The following is a 19389-nucleotide window of genomic DNA, read 5'->3' on the forward strand; positions in this document are numbered from 1 at the left end:
CACTAAATCCCTAATGTATGGCAGACAATTCACGTTGCGTTTAACAACAATAATTCAAGTGTAAAAATATGATTTTACTTGTGTAATTTGCATAACAGTGTTTTCATTGTCTGTCTGTCATTCAGTGCCACAAAAACAAATGGACTTTTTTGGTCAAGTCATTTTTCCTTACAGGCACAATATTAACATTATGCTTCCAGCTCCATTTATCGTTTGTTTGTGTGTTCGTGACGTCAGAGGCGGGTCGCTGTTCAGTGCTGATTCGAGATGCGGACTGCGGTGAGCGCTTGACGTCTCTTCCCCTCTCTCTTTCCTCTCTCTCTCTCTCTCGCTCTCTCTCTCTCTCCATCACGTCTCCACCAGTCCCCTATCGGCTCAAACCTTTCAGAGCGAACGGAGTATACCGCACATGTCGCTGTAATGGATGAATAACGCCCGGTTGAGATGGACGTGTGACGGGAAGGATGGCATCGGTGCACCTATTTCTCGCGCTCCTCGCGCTTCAGGCCAGTCGAGCCTCGGCGGTGGATCGAAAATTCGGTAAGTGCTTATTTGTTGTACGTGTACGTTCCTTTTCCACGGAAACGGGCGAGAGAGGCTTATAAATGCCATATTGGCCATTTCATTATTTCTCTTTTCAATGATAAGACCTCATTATCGCGGTCAGTGGTTTAAAATGTGTTTCGGTGGGAGTCCAAAGTGTTTTTAAGGCAGAATGGAGTTTTATCAGCCGGATGCACGATTGGAAATTTTTAAAACAGAGAGCCACAGTGACTATTTTAAATAGGCTACTAAACTGTTTGATCCAGCAATGGCTATAACACTGTGTATCTAACGCTTGGGTACAAATATTTGGTCTCCTTAATAAACGTCGTTGAGATTAAAAACTGTATCTGCTGCTCTTTCCATCATTGCATAACTGCGTCTGGCGAATGGGAGATTTAGCCTACAGTCAACCTTTAATTTCACTTATCTAGATGATGAATCGAAACTATTATTATTTACCATATCTTGTCCTGAATATCAAATAACAGTTTGCTCATTAGGGGCCTGCAGTCAGTGCTGAAGCACAGGAAATGAAGCATTAGAGATTACAGCTCGCCCTGCTCTCAGCATGAGCCACAATAATAGAGTTTGTAAGGGTCTGTGTGATTCATAAACCCAGTCTAGAAAAAAGGTCATTCTGTCAGTCATTAGCAACTGTAACCATGGCAACAGGTTGCAGCATGTTACATTCATATTGATTTGATTACCATAGACAGCATGAATGGCTTAAAATAGACACCCATGAATACGTACCAATGTACAGGATGACGTTAAAAGAAGATCGAACCTTGCAACAAACTACACATTTAATAAAAAAATCATTAAAATCTTTGTGAGAAATCGAACTGTGGATGTCATTTTTATCGTGAGGTCTACAAATGGTTTTTTTTTGCGTCAGATGGCAATGACATCTTTCAACAGTCAAGTATCAAATTCAATACATATTAAGAAAATATATTTCTGAGGTCTAATATTATTTTGAACGCATTATTTTGAACACATGATGCTATCAGCTCCAAAACTCTCAGTATAAAGCAGTTTGATGTCAGTAAATTGAAAGTGTTTACTGTTTATGGGTAATCTAATATATAGATTACATAAAAACAAATGTATAGGCCCATTACCAACACACTAGACTGCCCACAACTGCCCACTAGAGTCCATTATACAAAAATGACTTCAACCGAAGCAATTTTCCAGTTATAGTCAGATGTTTAGCTTCCAGTATAACAATATGGGCATTTTAATGTACAATGCATTGTAAATTTATATTAAGTATAGCACAATGTTACTATAAGCTTTATGTCAGATTATTTTGTCTATTCTATATTAGGGTTAATAAACCATACATAGTGGAGAGAGTCATCTAATATGTTTGATTTAAACAGTAAATAGATTAATGATGTAACTCTGGTTTGTACTGTAAGAAAATAGTGATTATTGAACAATCTATCCATCCAGTCGACCGTGTTATCTGTCCATCCTTATTGTTCAGGGTATCAACAATCATTTTATATACTCAAGACTGACTGCTAATGTTAAACATTAACTGCATTAAGACCTTAGATTGTGGCTTATGTGAAAGCTGACATCACACAGGAATCTCGCCTCTGTGCCTCAAAATTTCATATGACGAGCGTCCGTGGGATTTCTTGAGAGGATATCAGTCGAGAAATCATTTAGATGCTCCACACCACCTACCCCACACAGACCACACTAATAGTGTGGCTTTAATGAATCAACAGTGCTATGAAAAGCCAAACATTGACGTCAACGCAATGACGTTTGTAGTGTGTTGTGTGTGGGAGCTTCCTGACTGCTCACTGTGAATTCAGACTGTACAAAGAATTGACACATTGTGATCGGAATAGATGAAGCGATAAGGAATCAGGCTTGAAAAAGACCGGATGAAGAGATTTGTGGGTCGTGAATCAGACAGGAGCCGATGAGCTCCGAAAGTGAAAACCCTCACACAGAAATATTTTGAGATTGAGAATTTGACATCTGAGACTCTTGTTGTTTGGGGGTTCAAGCAGAATTTACTATGAATGATGTGTGTGAATTTCACACACGCTGCAGCTGTTTCTGCAACTAAAGTTACTAAGTGGCATAATAAAGCATGACCGATTTCAGAAACACACATGGTGTTTGGAATAAGATTCTGCCATCTATTTCAGCTGATTTGTGGCGTGATTAAAAGACAACAACAACATATTCCAGCTGCTTGTGTCTGTTTGAACAAGGGTATTGATGCACTGATAAAATGTAAATGTACTTTAAGTAATGATTAGAATTTATGTTTTATATCCGTATTTTTTAATTATGATGCTCTCTGTAAGATGATGCATTGTCAAACATTAAAAGAAGACTTTATCATAATTCACAAAAAGGATATACTATTTAATGCAATTGCATAACTCTTTAGAATAATAACGGTCCTCAACCCTAAGAACACCACTTCTGTTTATAAGTAGCAAATAGAAATTTATGTTCAAGTTAAGACTATTGTCTTGTCTTTTTTGCCCCAACTTCCTTTTTCAATAAAAAATAGAGAGAACAAAACTACATTTTACACTTAAACGTTAAACCAGTTCATGGCTCATTAAAGCTTTATTTTATTTCAGGCTGCCTGTTCGAGGAGGGTCTGTGTATGAACCATGAAGTCTGTCTTAATGGTGAGTCACACGTACACACACTCAGTACCTGCACTTTCTCTCATGCATTTTGCCGTTTGATCAAGCCCTCAGTCTTATCTGAACTACGTGTGTGTATATATATGTACAGCTAGCGGTGTATAAATACATGATGAATACAATGCATTTGAACTCGTTGGGCGTGACAAAACAAACACGGACGCCAGCGCACAAGCTGTGTTTGATGTCATTTTTATGTTGCTTAGGAACCGTAAAAAACTCCCCTCTAAAGAGGTCAAGAGTTAAATGGGTTTTGCAGGCATGATGTGTTCACACATTGGGATGTAGAGTCAATAGGAAGATAATATGAATGAAATCATTCACATTAAGATGTAGGTCAGATGATATCAGCAAGTTGGCTGTAACCTACATTCGTACTGATAGTGTTACGTGTTGTTTTATTCAGTGCTACTCTGAGAAGACAAAATTTTCATCATAAATTTAAATGATACCTTAATTATACATTTTTATAATAAAAAGCAAAACTATTTAGCATTTGCCGTTGTTTACGATGTCATTTAAAAAAAACATGTGTTTAGAACACAGATTTACTGAACAATAATTATATCAGAAAATCAAAAGTTTTTTCTCCATTGTATGTCAAAAATAAAAACACAAAGAAATAGCAACTGAGCACTCACGCGGTGACTTCACTATCAGGTGTGTGTTGGAGACTCCAGCTGGTCCTGTCTTCGTTTCCCCTAGCGACTACACTAGCATCTCAAATAAGCCGAGAGGCATAATGGATCTAAAAATACACACCATGAGGAAGGTTGTTGATTTGCTCTTCTCTCTAGATGGCATGTTTGGCCGCTGTGAGGCTGCTCCACTAACAGACGTCTACACATATGACGTCACGCCAGCGATGGTACAGAGATTCCGAACGCTGCTTCAAAGGCTTGCACACAGAGGTAGGTGCATTAGTGTTGCCGTAGCGACCGAACAAATCAATGTCACAAAGTGGCTATTCCTAGAGCTTCTCAGCATTCTGGGTCAGATCAAAAGCTCAGTAGGAGATGCGGTGTGTGTGTTTGTGTGACATTTTACCCAGAGCTGATCTCGCTGATCAGTTTTTTTTTGTGCCTTGATTGCGTTGCAGGCTTGGCGTGGGAAGATGACATCACACAGCAGGTTTTATCCAATGAGTTCTCCAAACTACGCAAGATTTCACTTCCACTAGCAGATATCAGGTAACACACACAGACACAGATGGTTTATTTGAAAGTTTATTCACTCATACCCGAAGGAAACCATCTTAATCTTTCTTAGTGTTGCAAAATAGCAAATAGAGATTTACATCGGGACAATTAACACATAGTGTGAATACACATTTATGTGCTAAAGCATGAATGATATGCTTTATTTTTAAGGTGCATCCTCTAGTGTACACAAAAATACTAATGTCAATGTAAGATAATTTGTCCAATATAATTACTCTGTTTCATGTCGCCAAACACAAATTTAATACTTAAATGAAACGTAGCTAGCTTATCTTCATTGAGTCTCTTGAACAATAAGATTTTCCTCTGGGTATGAGATTTGGATAATAGTTGCCCCTAGCAATTACCCAAAAGCCCCCTGCTGTCAAAGGACTCCCGCAGTCATGGATTATACGTTCACCTTCTAATAGGCCACAGGCTTTTGCTACAGCTGCTGGAGTCAGAAGAATGAAATCATCAGAGCTCAGACAAACCCTGAGTTACCTGCAGCACCTGGGGCTGATTCCAAAAACATCACAAAAGGTGAGAGTGTGACCTACATGTGTATATTGAGGGAAAACTTATCAGAAACATTTTGTGTATGTTGTTTTTAAAAAATACTGTGCATTGTGTTGTTAAAGTTGATAAGCGCTTTTTAATAGTTTTTATTGGTCAAATATTTCTAAACCCACAGACGAACATGAAGGGTTACAAAAAGAAATGATATATGAACGAAACTGAAAAAATCACGGAATATGAAGATGGATGCTGTTAATGTTAATATGTAAAAAGCTCTTTCACATTTGCAACAAACTTAAATCCCACTTCCAGGGCCTTCAAGACATTTTATCATGTCTGCATTCAATGATAATCAAAAGCATGACCTTGGTTTTGCTGGCGCTTTGTTGAGCTACTGTAGGACATTTCTTAATGCTGATAATGGGTTTTAAAACTGTGTTTATTATGTACAGGAGGCGGCACTTCAGTACTTTCGCTCTGGACAACCACGCCCTAAAGCTGACTCCACCCCTCCTGAGTTCACTCCAGAATTACCATATCAATCACAGTCTTACCCTGATCTCACCAGATACCAAAGCGAAGTGATACAAAGTCCCCCACAGGAAGATCGATCAGACCTACTCATGGCCGCCCTCCAAAAGTATCTGATCCAGAACAAACCATCTCAGCCCGCCCTGGCTGAGAGACCCCAAGTAGACCGATTTAAAGATGGCTCCCAAAAGCCTTCCGCAAGTGATTCTCTCACACCTGTGGATGGTATGACATGTTTGCTTCCATTTTCTATTAAATGTGTCCTATTAAAAGCACCCCCTTCACAGAAATTGCTGTGCTGAAGATGTCCAGTCCTCAGCTGTGTAAACATGAATTCTGACGTTTACAGAATCGTTCATCTGGAAAGTTCTGCACAAGGTGGGGAGGCACAGTGTGGATGTGAAGAGTCTTAAAGCATCAGATCTGGATAAGCTTGCCGTTCTTATCGCAGAAGCTCTGCAGGTGGTGGAACAGCAGGCGGGACAGGGAGAGATGCCCAGAGACCTAGAGACACAGCAAAATCCTGAAGACCAGACAGAGGACCTAAAATATGAAGACCAGATAGAGCAACAGCATGCTGGGAGTGATGAAGTGGATCAGATCTCTGAAGACAGTGCTCAGAAACAGAATGAAGTTGATGAGGAAAATGTATATGTCACTCAAAAGACTCTCCAAACCATCCCACCTGTGACAGGTAACTCATCAGTTTGTTCAAATATTTTTATGTGTAACACTTATACATTTTATAATTTAATAAACACATTTCGAGCAGCTTTGTGAACACAAGATCCATAATGTTACTCTTTTAGAGGGACAGATTTTAGAAGAGGAGAAAAGAAACATGGATGACAAGGTAAAGATATTTTAGTTTTAGTTTTAACAAGGTAAAGTGATAGTTCACCCCCAAAAAGGACAATTCTGTCATCATTTACATCATTTTCAAACCTGTATGATTTATTTCTTCTACAGAACACAAGAGAGGATAATTTAAAGAATGTTGTTAACTGGCCATTGACTTTGACATTGGTTTTGTGTCCATACAATTGAAGTGAATTGGTGTCAGTGCTATTTGGTTTCCCACTTTCTTCAAAATATCTTCTTTTTATGTTCTGCGTAAGAAAGAAAGTCATACAGGTTTGACGTGACAAGAGGGTGAGTAAATGATGAAGTCATTTTCCTTTTTGGCTGAACTATCCCTAGTTGAATTAAAGCCTTTATTGTCATTATATAGCTCCGCTAAGATTAACACTAAATATAAGTTTTCATATTCTTGAATATCTCTTGCTTTAGCCCGAAGTGGGGTTCTTAGGAAAACTGCTGGAATACCTGGATAAAACATCAAACTCAGAACCCGAGCCGGTTGATAAAGGGAAGGGCGTATCTGTGGAAACAGTGCATAGCCGAACGACGCACAGAGAAGTGGGAATGCAGAAAAAGGCAATTGAACAGGTGGAGGAGGTGGAGGGCTGGGTACAGGCAGCTGCTATAGCGCCCTCTTCTGGTCTGAAGGAAAACCCTGCACCACATCGCAAGAATATGAAAGTACAAGATCTTCAGCTGGATGTCCAAACCAACACCAAGAGTGACATCTATGGATACATTATCACTGATACAGAGTAAGATATACCCACAACACACATAGGCATAGCACACAGCAAACACACACAACAACGTACTGTAAGTGACCACCTCTTTCTCTCCGAATCAGGAATCTTCCCACTGATAAGGGTTTGAATCTGATGGAGCTGGTGGCTCGTAAAGCGAAGATTCAAATGACGGATTTCTCCGAGCTCTCGTGAGTCATTATAGTGTGTGTACGTGTTTGACTTTGAGTGTCTCAGCAGAAGTCATGTTAATTTACAAAAAAGACAAGCCCCTATAAGTTTCAGATATTTTTAATAGGTATATAAATTGAAAAAAAACTTGGTATGTGTGTGTTTTTTGTATAGTGTTGTTAGTCCGGCCGTGACATTTCAAGTCCGTCCAAATGCTCAGAACATCACCACAGCTGATGTGGCTAATGTAGCAGGTAAGAGCTTAATCAATACAACCATTATAACAAATGCACACACACACAAACACACACACACACATACTTTATTTACTCATGTACTCTTTCATTTGTATTCGATGTAACAGTAATGAATGCTCTAATGTCTGCATTATTCTTTTCTATTTGCAGTCCATCAGAAAGATGAACTGGAAAAAGAAGCAAAAATCAAGATTGTGGAGGCTGGAGTAACTGATGTAAGAATAGATCTGTCTAATATTGACTCTCTTTCTCTCCTTAAAGTGATAGTTCACCCAAAAAGAAAAATGCTGTCATCCTTTACTCACTCACTTGTCATGTCAAAACTGTATGGCTTTCTTTCTTCCACAGAACACAAAAGAAGATATTTTGATGAATGTTGGTAACAGGTCCCCATTCACTTGGATTGGTTTTGTATCCAGTGCCGTTTGGTTATCAACTTTCTTAAAAATATCTTCTTTCGTGTTCTGCTGGAGAAAGAAAGTCATAATCGTTTGAAATGAAATGAGGGTGAGTAAATAACTAAATATTGACAGAGATTTCATTTTTGGGTGAACCATTACTTTAAATTAATCTAAGAAATAAATTAATTTGAATGAATACAAAGAAAAGTCCTGTCAATGATACATTTAAAATAAATTCTGTGATTTTTATTTATATTCAAACTGATTAAAAAACTTTAGCAAATTCCTAAATTAAGCTAATGCATCAATTAATGATGCAGAATTATTTTCTATCAAATAAATCTCTAGAATTTTCAAATGTAACTAAAAGAAGCATTTCATCTTCTCTATACCCCTAGAGGAGTAAACTGAACGAGATTCCCACTAAGTACAGTCGCTCAGAATCACTCAAGTTTCTGATTCTGACTGTCATTTCCATGGTGTGTATCGCTGGGGTGTTGTTGACATCGACCGTGATTTACTGTCTGCGTCACCGCTCTCATCACAAACTCAAAGAGAAGCTCACCAACCTCACCTCTGACCCCACAACTGATGCCACTTCGACTTACCAGGTTCTTACCAAGAGTATATGTGAATAGATTTTGAAGATTGTGTGTCCGTGTGCATGGAAATAGACAGTGTGCATGTGCTTGCAGCAATTTCAAAAACAGAATTTTATGTTATATAACGTTTCTCTGTAGGAACTGTGTAGGCAGCGAATGGCCGTGAAGCCTTCTGTAGAGAAGTCAGATCCTATTCACTCTTCTCGAATAAACAGTGTCTCATCTCAAATGAGTGACGGGCCAATTCCCAGCCCATCCGCACGCACTAGCACCTCCTCCTGGAGCGAAGAACCTGCCCACTCTAACATGGACATATCGACTGGACACATGATTTTGGTAAATGCACACGCAAACCTTCACATATAAATGAATGTAAATATGCATTTTATAAATATATGAAAATATAATGCTAGATGCTAGACACGCAGTTAGACAAAATAAACTTTGGCATTTTAGTCAAGCAATTGTTATTTTGCAAAAATTAATTAAACATAGATTTTAGAACATGCCAAAAAATCTTTGCAAAACAACATTATTTATTTATTTTGTTTTGCTTTTGGCTTTGTTTTCTGTGTAGGAATAAATACTATTATTTAAACTTTTTTTACTCGCAGGTAGGTTGTTTATGTGTAAAAAGTGTGATATATAACACAAAAATGTACGTTGTCATTGAACGCATGTAGGCATATATGGAGGACCACCTGAAAAATAAAAATCGTTTGAAGTCGGAATGGGAAGCTCTCTGTGCATATCAAGCCGAGCCGAATGCCACCACCATCGGCCAGAGAGATGTCAATAGCAAGAAAAACCGCACCAGCACAGTCATAGCCTGTGAGTAACACAAATACATTTGACACATTTTACAATTATTCATGTAATGTGTAGGTTAATTGATGAATTTAAATGCAAAATGTAAGTAAATTGTTATTCCATATTTGTCACTGGTATTTTAGTTTAAGATTGTAAAACTGTATGTGTTTATTTAGATGATCACTGCAGAATAACTCTAAAGGCAGAGAACAATCAAGGCAACTCGGACTACATCAACGCCAGTCCAATTGTGAGCACATACGACATATACCAAAAACTACTAACTTTAGCTGACACTGCACATTCAACACTGTGCAAACCTCACATATCTGCACCAACTATACAACACAGCAAAAACTGGACATACCACATTGTCTAGTTGTAAGATTTGCAGAAGCAACTGCCATAAGGAATTACCACGAAACTTTAACCCATGTTGCTCCTGGATGTGTCGAAAAGACCATAAATAGCTTTGAATATGTGACATTGATTTACTGTCTGTGTACTAATTAATGCAAGTAATAGAGTTGACCGCTTCTTCATTAACGCTGTGTCTTTGAGGAAGACACACAGGGCTTGTTTGGTGTGTGTGTGTGTGTGATTGTGTTGTTTTCTCTTTCTCAGATGGATCACGATCCTCGTAACCCAGCTTACATTGCCACTCAGGGTCCTCTGCCCTCCACAGTTGCAGACTTCTGGCAGGTAAAAGATGTGTTTGTGGAACTGTGTGTTTTGTTTTGTAGATGGTCAGGAAGAGTATATGTGTGTTTAACTGTGTGTGTGATGTTTTGCAGATGGTCTGGGAGAGCGGGTGTGTGGTGATCATCATGTTGACGCCTCTCACTGAGAACGGTGTGAAACAGTGTTACCACTACTGGCCTGATGAAGGCTCCAATCTCTACCACATTTATGAGGTATACTACACAAACATCTTCTTCACAGACATGTTGTTTCTGTATTATTTGATTCGCACACCTTTGTTGCATAAGGCTGAAAGGTATTAACTGCAAAATAAATCCTGTAAATACATTTACATTTCCCAACAGAAATAAACTGTGAAATAAAAAATGTCTTAGTTTCCCCAGTAAAATTAAGTTTTCCCTGTTTTTCTTGTAAATAAGTTTGTAATTTGTTTTTTATGTAGTATTTTCAGAATTACAATGTTTAAACTCCAGTAAAAAACTGCAGCTGGAGCGCCAGAAATAAACCATAAAATAGGTTTTCCCAGTTCTGCTGTAAATTTTCAGAATTTACATGAAAAATCTGTAAAAAAATAGTATAGGCTTTTTAGCATTATACGTGGAATTTTTTAACATTTTACTTTATTCATATTTTCAATTTTGTTACGTGCTTTTGACATTTTATTATTTATTTGTTTATTTTTATATTGCTATAATTAATTTAGTGCCCCAACTTTTAATGTTCATTTAGTTATTCAAATGGTGTTTAAAATAATATGTTCTTTCATCTCTTCATGCTCTTCATTTTCTCACCCTCATGTCAATCATAACCTTTATTACTCTTTTCTTCTGTGGTTTTGTGTCCATACAGTTGACGTCTGTAGGTCCCAGATTTTGTTCGGTTACCAAAGTTCTTCAAAATATTTTATTTTGTGTTTTGCAGAGGAATAGAGTTATAAATGATGCTAGAGTGAGTAAATTATAGATTTTTGCATGAACTGTCCCTTTAAATCTTGTGTTTGTGTAGGTTAATCTGGTTTCAGAACACGTGTGGTGCGAGGACTTCTTGGTTCGAAGCTTTTACCTGAAGAACATGCAGACTAATGAAACTCGTACAGTCACACAGTTCCACTATCACACCTGGCTGACCAACCAAACTCCTGAAACCAGTCAAACCCTGCTCGACTTCCGCAGGTACACCTACCATAGAAAGCAAGTGTTGGCTGTGTGGTGTGTGAGCGTGTTTGTGTCCGCTCCTGAGCGGTTGCCAGTGTCATTTTTGTGGTCGTGCAGCTAGTTCACTGGCTCCAGTTGCATAGTCACAAAAGTGATCATTGACAACTGTGACTCTGCATCCAATTGCACCCTGGGATATCCCGGTACCCCCCCACCATCATTCTCCAACCTTTCTGTTTGCTGAACTCTAATCTATGATTTAATCTTTTCCTCCCCTCTTACCCACAATCCTCTGTGTACTGCTGCTCTGTCTCTCCTATGGGTTCTTTTGTTCTCCAATCAGAATTGTTGGATTATGTTCCTGATCCGGCCCCCTGTTAATGCTGCTCATAAAACCAGAGGCAGTGTTTATGAGTATACATCAGCTAGCATGAATGAGTGTGTGTGGTGGGAGATGGATAGAGGGTTTTGGGTGTGCACCATCCAAGGACTCCAACAAGGAAGAATCCTAAACATACACATGCTTTCATAAAAATCTAAAAAAGGTTAATGTGAAATTTACATTTATAGCTGACAGAAAACACTAGTAATTACTTAAAGGTAATGTGTGTAATTTTTTGGAGTATCTATTGAAAATGCAATCTAATACATACCTATGTCTTCAGTGGGGTATACCGACCTTACATAATGAAGTGTTAAGTTCTTATTCTCTTAGAACAGGGGTCGGCAACCCGTGGCTCTCGCGCCGCATGTGGTTCTTCTGTATCCCTACTGCAGCTCCCTGCAGAGAGCAACTGTTTTATTTCTGCTTATGAGATGGCGCCGAACGCTTTATGCGTGTGTTAGAAATGGAATAGTGAGAAAACATTCTGCTTTTACGTCTTTAGCCGGCATAGTTTCAATCCTGTCTGGCTAGCGCACTTCTCATAATGTTTACGCATGATGTCCGTATGCTGAGAGTAGCCGTTCTTTTGTGGCTGTTCATCAAACGCTGCAAAAACAAAAATTCACAGAAAAAAAGCAAGTTTAACTAAAGCAGCACGTGCAACACCATGACGCTACTATCCTATTGCAACTCTCCCTCTTCTTGCCAGGGACAAAAATGTATAAAGTGCTGACATCTAAAAACAATAAAAATCGCACTATATTGCCATCTAGAGGTGCTACTGGGTAACTGTTACCTTACATGCATAACCAGTGTTATAGTTATTCAAAAGGTTACATATATTTTGCAGATCCAGACTAATTATGGCTCTTTTGGTCACAAAGGTTGCTGTACCCTGTCTTAGAATGAGCTATTTCTATCTACATACACTGCAGGTCCCCTTGCATGGAAATCAGCATGGTGTTTCTACAGTAGCCCTAAATGAACAAACTGCTCTACAGAGAGCGCTTCGTAAATCCGTTATCTCATTCGGCAAAGAAGTGAAAACGCTACGACATCTTAGTTCTGTTTCAGCCGCTGTAGTGCTTTGAAAGGGAGGGGTGGAGTGAGCCGATGGTTGCCGTTTGCAACCTCACTGCTAGATGCCGCTAAATATCATACACTCTACCTTTAGCTTTGTGTTAAACAGAAATTAATAATAAAAACAAATCTATGTGTACGTGTGTGTATATTTGTGTTTATATTAATCCACAAAAATAATTTTGCAGAAGCAACTGCCATAAGGAAACACACTTTTTAATGAAAGAGATTTGTGTATATAAGCTAATTTTTTTTGTTGACCTACATCTGAGGTCTAAGTGTCATACGTTTGTGTCTATGTATGTGTTTGTGCGTTTATGATTGTGTGTATGTCTTCTTTCCAATAGGAAAGTAAACAAATGCTACCGTGGAAGGTCCTGTCCGGTCATTGTTCATTGCAGGCAAGTAGAAAAACTGACCCACAAAAACTATTTATGTAAAACTGTTCAAATATGATTCTTTATGTCCATGTTCAAACAACACAAATTTTAAAGTCTTTGTTTATATTTCTTCCACTGTTTTAATGTTGTTTTTTCTCTCTTTTCCATCAGTGATGGTGCTGGGCGGACTGGGACGTATATTTTGATTGACATGGTGTTAAATAAAATGGCCAAAGGTAACAACAGAGAGAACGCAGGGGTTTAGATATCAGTTTAGATAAGTGCTGAGAATGATCATTTCCAGATTCTAGCCAACGAATAGAACCATAATTTCAAAGAATTTCACCTTCCAAGGAGATGCATTATGCTGGGTTCACACCAAACGCAAACAATCACGTTTCACGTTTTGTATTACATGCAGGAACGTTTATTTTTCAAACATGCAGAAGACGAGATTGGCGGCAATCGCGCTGCACAATTCACATCATTCTCATCGCCTGCCTTGAGTTTGCATCTATTCCTGTCTTTGCATTGCCTTAAGTAATTTATTCGCGCAAATCGCTTAATTCACGTTTGGTGTGAACCCCCCATTAGAGACACTTGCTATCCTATCACTGTGCGTTATGCGCATATGCCACTCGAAGCTATAAAAGCTAGTGTCCACATTTTTGTCACACTTAGGGTTTTCACTTAGGTTTTTTTAAATAATGCTTACAGCACCTTTAAAGGTCCAGTGTGTAATTTTTTAGATGATAGAAATGCAATATAATATACATAGCTATGACTTCAGAGGTGTATAAAGAGCTTACACAATGAAGGGTTATGTTTTTATTACCTTAGAGTTAGCTATTTCTATCTACATAAACCGCGGGTCCCCTTGCATGTCATTCACCATGTTTGTAATTCACCATGTTTGTAATTCACCATGTTCTTTCAGCCGTCGCAGTATTTCGAAATGGAGTGAGTGGTTGGTTGCAATTCACAACCTTGCTGCTAATTATTACTGACTGGACCTTTAATTTGAACATCCTTTGACTTTACGATCAGATGTGAGGAATTTAATTTCAATGTGACCTGTGTGTGTGTTTTACAGGTGCAAAGGAGATTGATATTGCTGCTACATTGGAGCACCTCAGAGACCAGAGACCAGGCATGGTCCAGACTAAGGTATGCACATACATAAGTCTGACTGAAATGCACACCATACAGACTGAAATGCACACTATACTGTATATTCATTCTAAAACACACTCTGTCTCTGTACGCAGGAGCAGTTTGAGTTTGCACTGACCACCGTAGCCGAGGAAGTGAACGCTATTCTGAAAGTCCTGCCACAGTGATAGTTCCTTATTCCTTTCTTTGACCTGTCACCCCCTCTCTTTCGCTCTTGAATAAACTCTGATATTGTTCCTGAGAAAGATATATGTCTAATAGAAACTATTTTATCTGTAAAATGATTGGACTATATACATTAGTACACTGTGTGTTGTTTTAGTTTTGTGTCAATATGAAAGCGCATTTTCGTTGTTTGATTTAAATTGGTCTTTCATCATTGCTTTCTATTGCATAGCACACAGAAAATTCAAGTAAATACAGTTCTGTTCTAAATACAGTATGTATTACGTGGACTTTAACTGTATGTATGTACTGTATTAATCTGTATGTACTTTAAGATAGAACTGTGCTTTACGGGTTACATGTGCCAACTATAGTTCATCAAAGATTCGCTATCAGCATGTGAGACAGTTTATTCATAACAATAACATGAGCCAATTTCTGGCCTTTCCAAGCCAAGGAAAAGTTAATTCAATCATGATTTTCAGATTTTTTCAGTTTTAAAATTTTACCATAAAACTAAACAAATTGCAAAGTTGGTTTTAAAATGCAACCTGTTCACACAAACCCTGTGTATGGATAGCAAATAGAAATGCATGCAAGATTTGTGCAGTTGTGCTTCATGAACTAACAGCAAACTGGTCCATAGAAAATGTAAAAAAAACTGAAATGTTATTGTCTGAATCTGGTGAATTAAAGAATGCAATATCTGATCGAATGTACCTGCTATCATTGAGAGGGTTAGCAAGAGAATGTACAATTTGTATAATGGAAGGCAAATGAGAATAGTATCCATAAGAGCAATAATATTTACTAATTTTGATCACATGTCAAATTGATGGACGAATTGAGGGATATACAGTATATTCTGCATATCGTAATGCTTCAGGGGACATGCCGATTTCTTAATAGAAGGAACTGTTGCCTGACCCAGTAACATAAATATTTAAACAAATGGCAGACTTTCTGACTGAGGTTTAGTCTGTGCACATTTAACATTTACAGACAATCGGTATATACAAACTGAACATCCAAAGCTGTTTTTATCCAGTGCATAAAAAAATCCATAATAAAGTTTCATGTGTCTGCGAATGAGACATGAAGTCCTGCGTGTTCTTTGAACACTTGCACATTCATTTTTAAGTAGCTTTGTGAACCATAAACAAATCAACAATTTGCCTGGTTCAGAGACAATTCACTTAGACTGGATCTGGATTTGTGATTGGTAAATCTGAAATATTTTAGCATTAGACAAACAAAGGAGGATGTTTTAAAGAAAACTAATAAACTTTTTTCATTAGAGCAATCTTTGGAAACTTCAGTTACAGTGGATGTCATTTAAGAAGTTGTTGCTAAGAAGATTTGCTATTTTAGAGATGACACTTTAGCCAATTTGTTTAGCCTGTTATTACCAGTAGCTAATTAAAAAAAATACTCTAACCCAGCTTACACAGTACGTTCTTATGATGTCGCCAGTGCGTCTTCATTTGGTCACCTTGACATGTCTTTGTGACCACGTTCTGAGGACGTAATTACTTTACTAAGAATTTTGTTGAAGTTCAGAAACATCGTAGCCACATCCTCAAATAACGCCGTGAATGTAACCCATGGAAAACGTTGTAGCGACGTGGTATACTGGCCTTCAGATGACCTGGACACCGGTCATTTGATTAATGAATATGGTAATTTCTATTTATCATGTCATTATACGAAAAATGTATGATCAGAGTAAAATCTGTTATATTGTTTATTAATATTCTTTCTTTACTTTATACACCACAGATGTGAGGGTAATAGTGATTTCTGATCGATTTGTGTAATGGACACTGATGTTTGTGAGTGTAACGGAAGAAGCTTTTGATTATTGTATCTAAAAAAACAGACATCCTGCTAAACTTGGCAAGACAATAATATGTTAAGCTTAAAGATAATGTTGATTCATCTCTTTCAATAAATATCTGCTTTGAATCCTCTATAAGCTATTCAATTAGTTTGTCATGGGGGGCAGTTCATGTAAAGCATCCCAAATGAGGGGCCAGAGAGATAGGGATGACACAACAACTTTCTCCCTAATCGTCCTCTCTACTTTATTGGTGTAATTGTTTTATGTAAAATATTGTCAAAATTGATTAATAAATGTATTAGACTATTACTTTATAATATTATTCATTTTAAAGTATCGCAGACATTGTTGAGTTCTAGAACTTTTATTTTGCAATGTGTGACAGGAAGTCAAGTCGATCACTCCTGTGCAAAGTTCTTTTACAACGATCACTTGTCGGTCGTCATTTAGAGTTGATCTTGTTTTGTGCTGAAGAAAATGTCCACGGTGATTCCTCGTATCGAGCAGCTGTCATCGAGAGTGGTGCGTGTTCTGGGCTGTAACCCGGGACCAATGACACTGCAGGGCACCAACACATACCTGATCGGAACTGGCAGAAGGTAACGTTACATCGCTCAAAACAAACCCATGCTGTGGAGTTGCATGAGATTTTGTACTTCATTGAGACATAACGACGTGTATGAGGTGAGATGGCGGTGCACAGTTTATTTATGAATGTGTACTTGTGTGTGTGTCTTTATTAGGCGAGTGTTAATCGATGCAGGCGAACCTGCGGTACCGGAGTATATTGCCAATCTGCGCGAGGCTCTGAGGCAGCAAGAGGCGTCTATACATCACATCTTGGTCACACACTGGCACCATGACCACACTGGAGGAGTACAGGACATACTCTCAAACTTTCACACAGGTAAGAAATATACCTTCTAAAATACATTTTTTGAGAGTCGGAGAGGTGTTTATTCTGCATTAAGAGTTAATGGTCCCATAAAGAGAATAATTAATTTTATAATGCAGATAGGTTTAGGTAAGAGTAAGGATTAGGGGTCAGCATACCAAAATTTTACAAGAAAATCGAAAATGTGTGCCCGTGTCAAAAGTGCCTGTGTCACACAGATGCAGAGCTGAGAGTCAGTAAGCTCCCCCGGTCTCCTCCACAGGAAGAAGGAATTGGAGACGCAAAGAGGAAATACTCATATCTCAGTGATGGTGAAGTAATAAAGACAGAAGGGGCCACACTACGGTAAACGCATACACTTTTTAAGGCTGCTTTAGGTGTGTATTTATTTCAATTGGAAAGAAAGTTTTTATATTCTGTGTGTGTCTATATGTAGGGTGTTATTTACCCCCGGTCACACAGATGACCATATGGCATTATTGCTGGAGGAAGAGCAGGCCGTGTTTTCGGGTGACTGTATCCTAGGAGAGGGCACGGCTGTGTTTGAGGACCTCCATGATTACATGAAGTCACTGCAGAAGCTGCTCAGTGTGAAGGCCGACCTCATATATCCAGGTAAGTGTGTGTTGCAAATGTTTTCTTTTAATTGTTTAGAATTCATTGACGCATTCGGCAGATGCTTTTATACAAAAGCGAGTAGGCCTTGGCTTTGCTGGCGCCGTGCTCTAACCACTGAGCTACAGGAAAGCTGTATGCTGATATCACAGTTTCACTGACACGCTATTCAATTTGTGTTTCAGGCCACGGGCCAGTTGTGCAGGATGCAGGATCAAAGATTTGTGAGTACATAACCCACCGGAATGCAAGAGAACAGCAGATCTTGAAGGTTCTACAGGAGAACAGTAGAACTGCATTTACCTCCAGCCAATTAGTCAAAGTGGTGTACAAGGTACAGCCCTTTCCTCAGTGATCTCAATTCAGCCTTATTGGAATTAGCTGTTTAATTAGACCGAATCAGAGTAATTTAGTGTACTATAAAACCGACAGTATATCACAAAAGGTCACAAAAAATGGACATTGACTATGTTAACTTGTAGATTATCTTGTTCCCGTTGAAACACAAGATGTTTTTTTGGAACAATACAAATAAATCGTCGTAGCATTTTTACAAGTTTTACTGGTAATCTCAGACTTTTGGACATTGGTTAGTACAAACAGTTGGGTTCGGCTCAATGTGGTTACTGATAATAGTACACCCATTAGACCCATGACACACAGTATTATTTTTTTTGTATTTGTGAGTTTTTTCTTGCAATTATAGTTATTTAATGTTTTTCTTGTAATTTTGTAAATGTTAGGAGACCCCTGAGCACCTGCACAGAGCAGCTGAGGTAAACCTGCTGCACCATTTAAAGAAACTTCACAAGGAAGGAAAGATCTCACCGGGTATGTGTGTGTAATGTGCAGATGTTTATCTGTGCGCATATGTGTGTACACATGTGACTCCTGTGGTTTGCAATAAACACATATACAATTCATGACATGTATTCTTTTGTTTGTTTACAGCTGAAAGCTCGGAAGAAAAGAAGTGGAAAAGCAATTTGTGACATTTTCTCAGTCTAATTCATCCTCATTTTATAAAACCTTGCCAGTAGACTGACATTGTGTGAGGATTTTTGTGGATGTTCCTTTTAGGTGGAAACATACCTGATTTGTTTAACCTTTGCATGTGACCGAGTCCCACCTAGAAATTTGGAAGACAGAAGGCTACTACCAAAACCTCTGCCATAGAAAAGATACAATTCAATGAAACGCTCTTGTATTGCTTGCTTTGTGGGCATATTTTCACTGCGTTATGGAATAAGCTTGTCACAATACCCTTGTGAAATTTACCCATGTGTCTCTCGCATAAATGTCTATGTTTAATATTTCGGGAGATGCATTTACAATGTGCATACTTTCAAATGTTTCTCGTGTTCCTGGTCTTTATCATTTAGTTTCTGAAAGCTTAAATCAGTCAAGCTTCTCGTGAATTAATCCCACCCAGCTAGATCACTCTTGATCTGAAATGTGCAAATATACTTAATAAATGTACATTTTTGTAAATAAATAAATAAGGATGTTTAAAGATTGCGTTCTGATTTCTTTAGATTAGAGAAGCGTCCATACATTGCATGTGATACTACTTAAAAATGTTATTTTAATTACAATTCCCATAGGTTTGGGGAATAAAACGGAATATGAGCTAATGTCGTCTATGAGTTAAAATCCGACAGTCCTAT

The 19389-nt window shown here is 38.2% G+C and overlaps 2 protein-coding genes across 2 annotated transcripts; both read left to right on the forward strand.

The window, feature by feature from the left end:
• Window positions 1–259: 259 nt before the first annotated feature.
• On the forward strand, window positions 260–15465 carry slco5a1b (solute carrier organic anion transporter family member 5A1b). Its single transcript, XM_079451396.1, has 23 exons — window positions 260–540; window positions 3171–3221; window positions 4037–4150; window positions 4339–4429; window positions 4870–4981; window positions 5410–5713; window positions 5838–6182; window positions 6298–6341; window positions 6779–7104; window positions 7197–7283; window positions 7438–7517; window positions 7671–7735; window positions 8320–8532; window positions 8662–8859; window positions 9207–9354; window positions 9510–9583; window positions 9958–10035; window positions 10128–10247; window positions 11041–11207; window positions 13002–13055; window positions 13206–13270; window positions 14128–14201; window positions 14303–15465. Exons 1-23 carry the CDS (start codon window positions 465–467, stop codon window positions 14372–14374), a joined length of 2958 nt encoding a protein of 985 aa, XP_079307522.1. The 5' UTR covers window positions 260–464; the 3' UTR covers window positions 14375–15465.
• Window positions 15466–16552: 1087 nt separating this feature from the next.
• Window positions 16553–19241, forward strand: lactb2 (lactamase, beta 2). Its single transcript, XM_079451473.1, has 7 exons — window positions 16553–16811; window positions 16956–17119; window positions 17326–17452; window positions 17544–17722; window positions 17908–18056; window positions 18466–18553; window positions 18674–19241. The coding sequence occupies exons 1-7, from the start codon at window positions 16690–16692 to the stop codon at window positions 18712–18714; spliced, it is 870 nt and encodes a 289-aa protein (XP_079307599.1). The 5' UTR covers window positions 16553–16689; the 3' UTR covers window positions 18715–19241.
• The last annotated feature ends 148 nt before the right edge of the window (window positions 19242–19389 follow it).

Source organism: Barbatula barbatula (genome assembly GCF_947034865.1).
Source record: "Barbatula barbatula genome assembly, chromosome: 3".
NCBI lineage: Eukaryota > Metazoa > Chordata > Actinopteri > Cypriniformes > Nemacheilidae > Barbatula > Barbatula barbatula.

What these genes read in the sequence shown, in the direction of transcription:
- slco5a1b (XM_079451396.1), top strand. Translation starts at nt 465, where the DNA reads ATGGCATCGGTGCACCTATTTCTCGCGCTCCTCGCGCTTCAGGCCAGT. An exon ending in CTTCCACTAGCAGATATCAG is followed by an intron (nt 4,430 to 4,869) that starts GTAACACACACA and finishes ACCTTCTAATAG; the next exon opens with GCCACAGGCTTTTGCTACAG. An exon ending in ACGGATTTCTCCGAGCTCTC is followed by an intron (nt 7,284 to 7,437) that starts GTGAGTCATTAT and finishes TTTTTTGTATAG; the next exon opens with TGTTGTTAGTCCGGCCGTGA.
- lactb2 (XM_079451473.1), top strand. Translation starts at nt 16,690, where the DNA reads ATGTCCACGGTGATTCCTCGTATCGAGCAGCTGTCATCGAGAGTGGTG. An exon ending in ACTCTCAAACTTTCACACAG is followed by an intron (nt 17,120 to 17,325) that starts GTAAGAAATATA and finishes TGTGTCACACAG; the next exon opens with ATGCAGAGCTGAGAGTCAGT. An exon ending in TAGTCAAAGTGGTGTACAAG is followed by an intron (nt 18,057 to 18,465) that starts GTACAGCCCTTT and finishes TGTAAATGTTAG; the next exon opens with GAGACCCCTGAGCACCTGCA.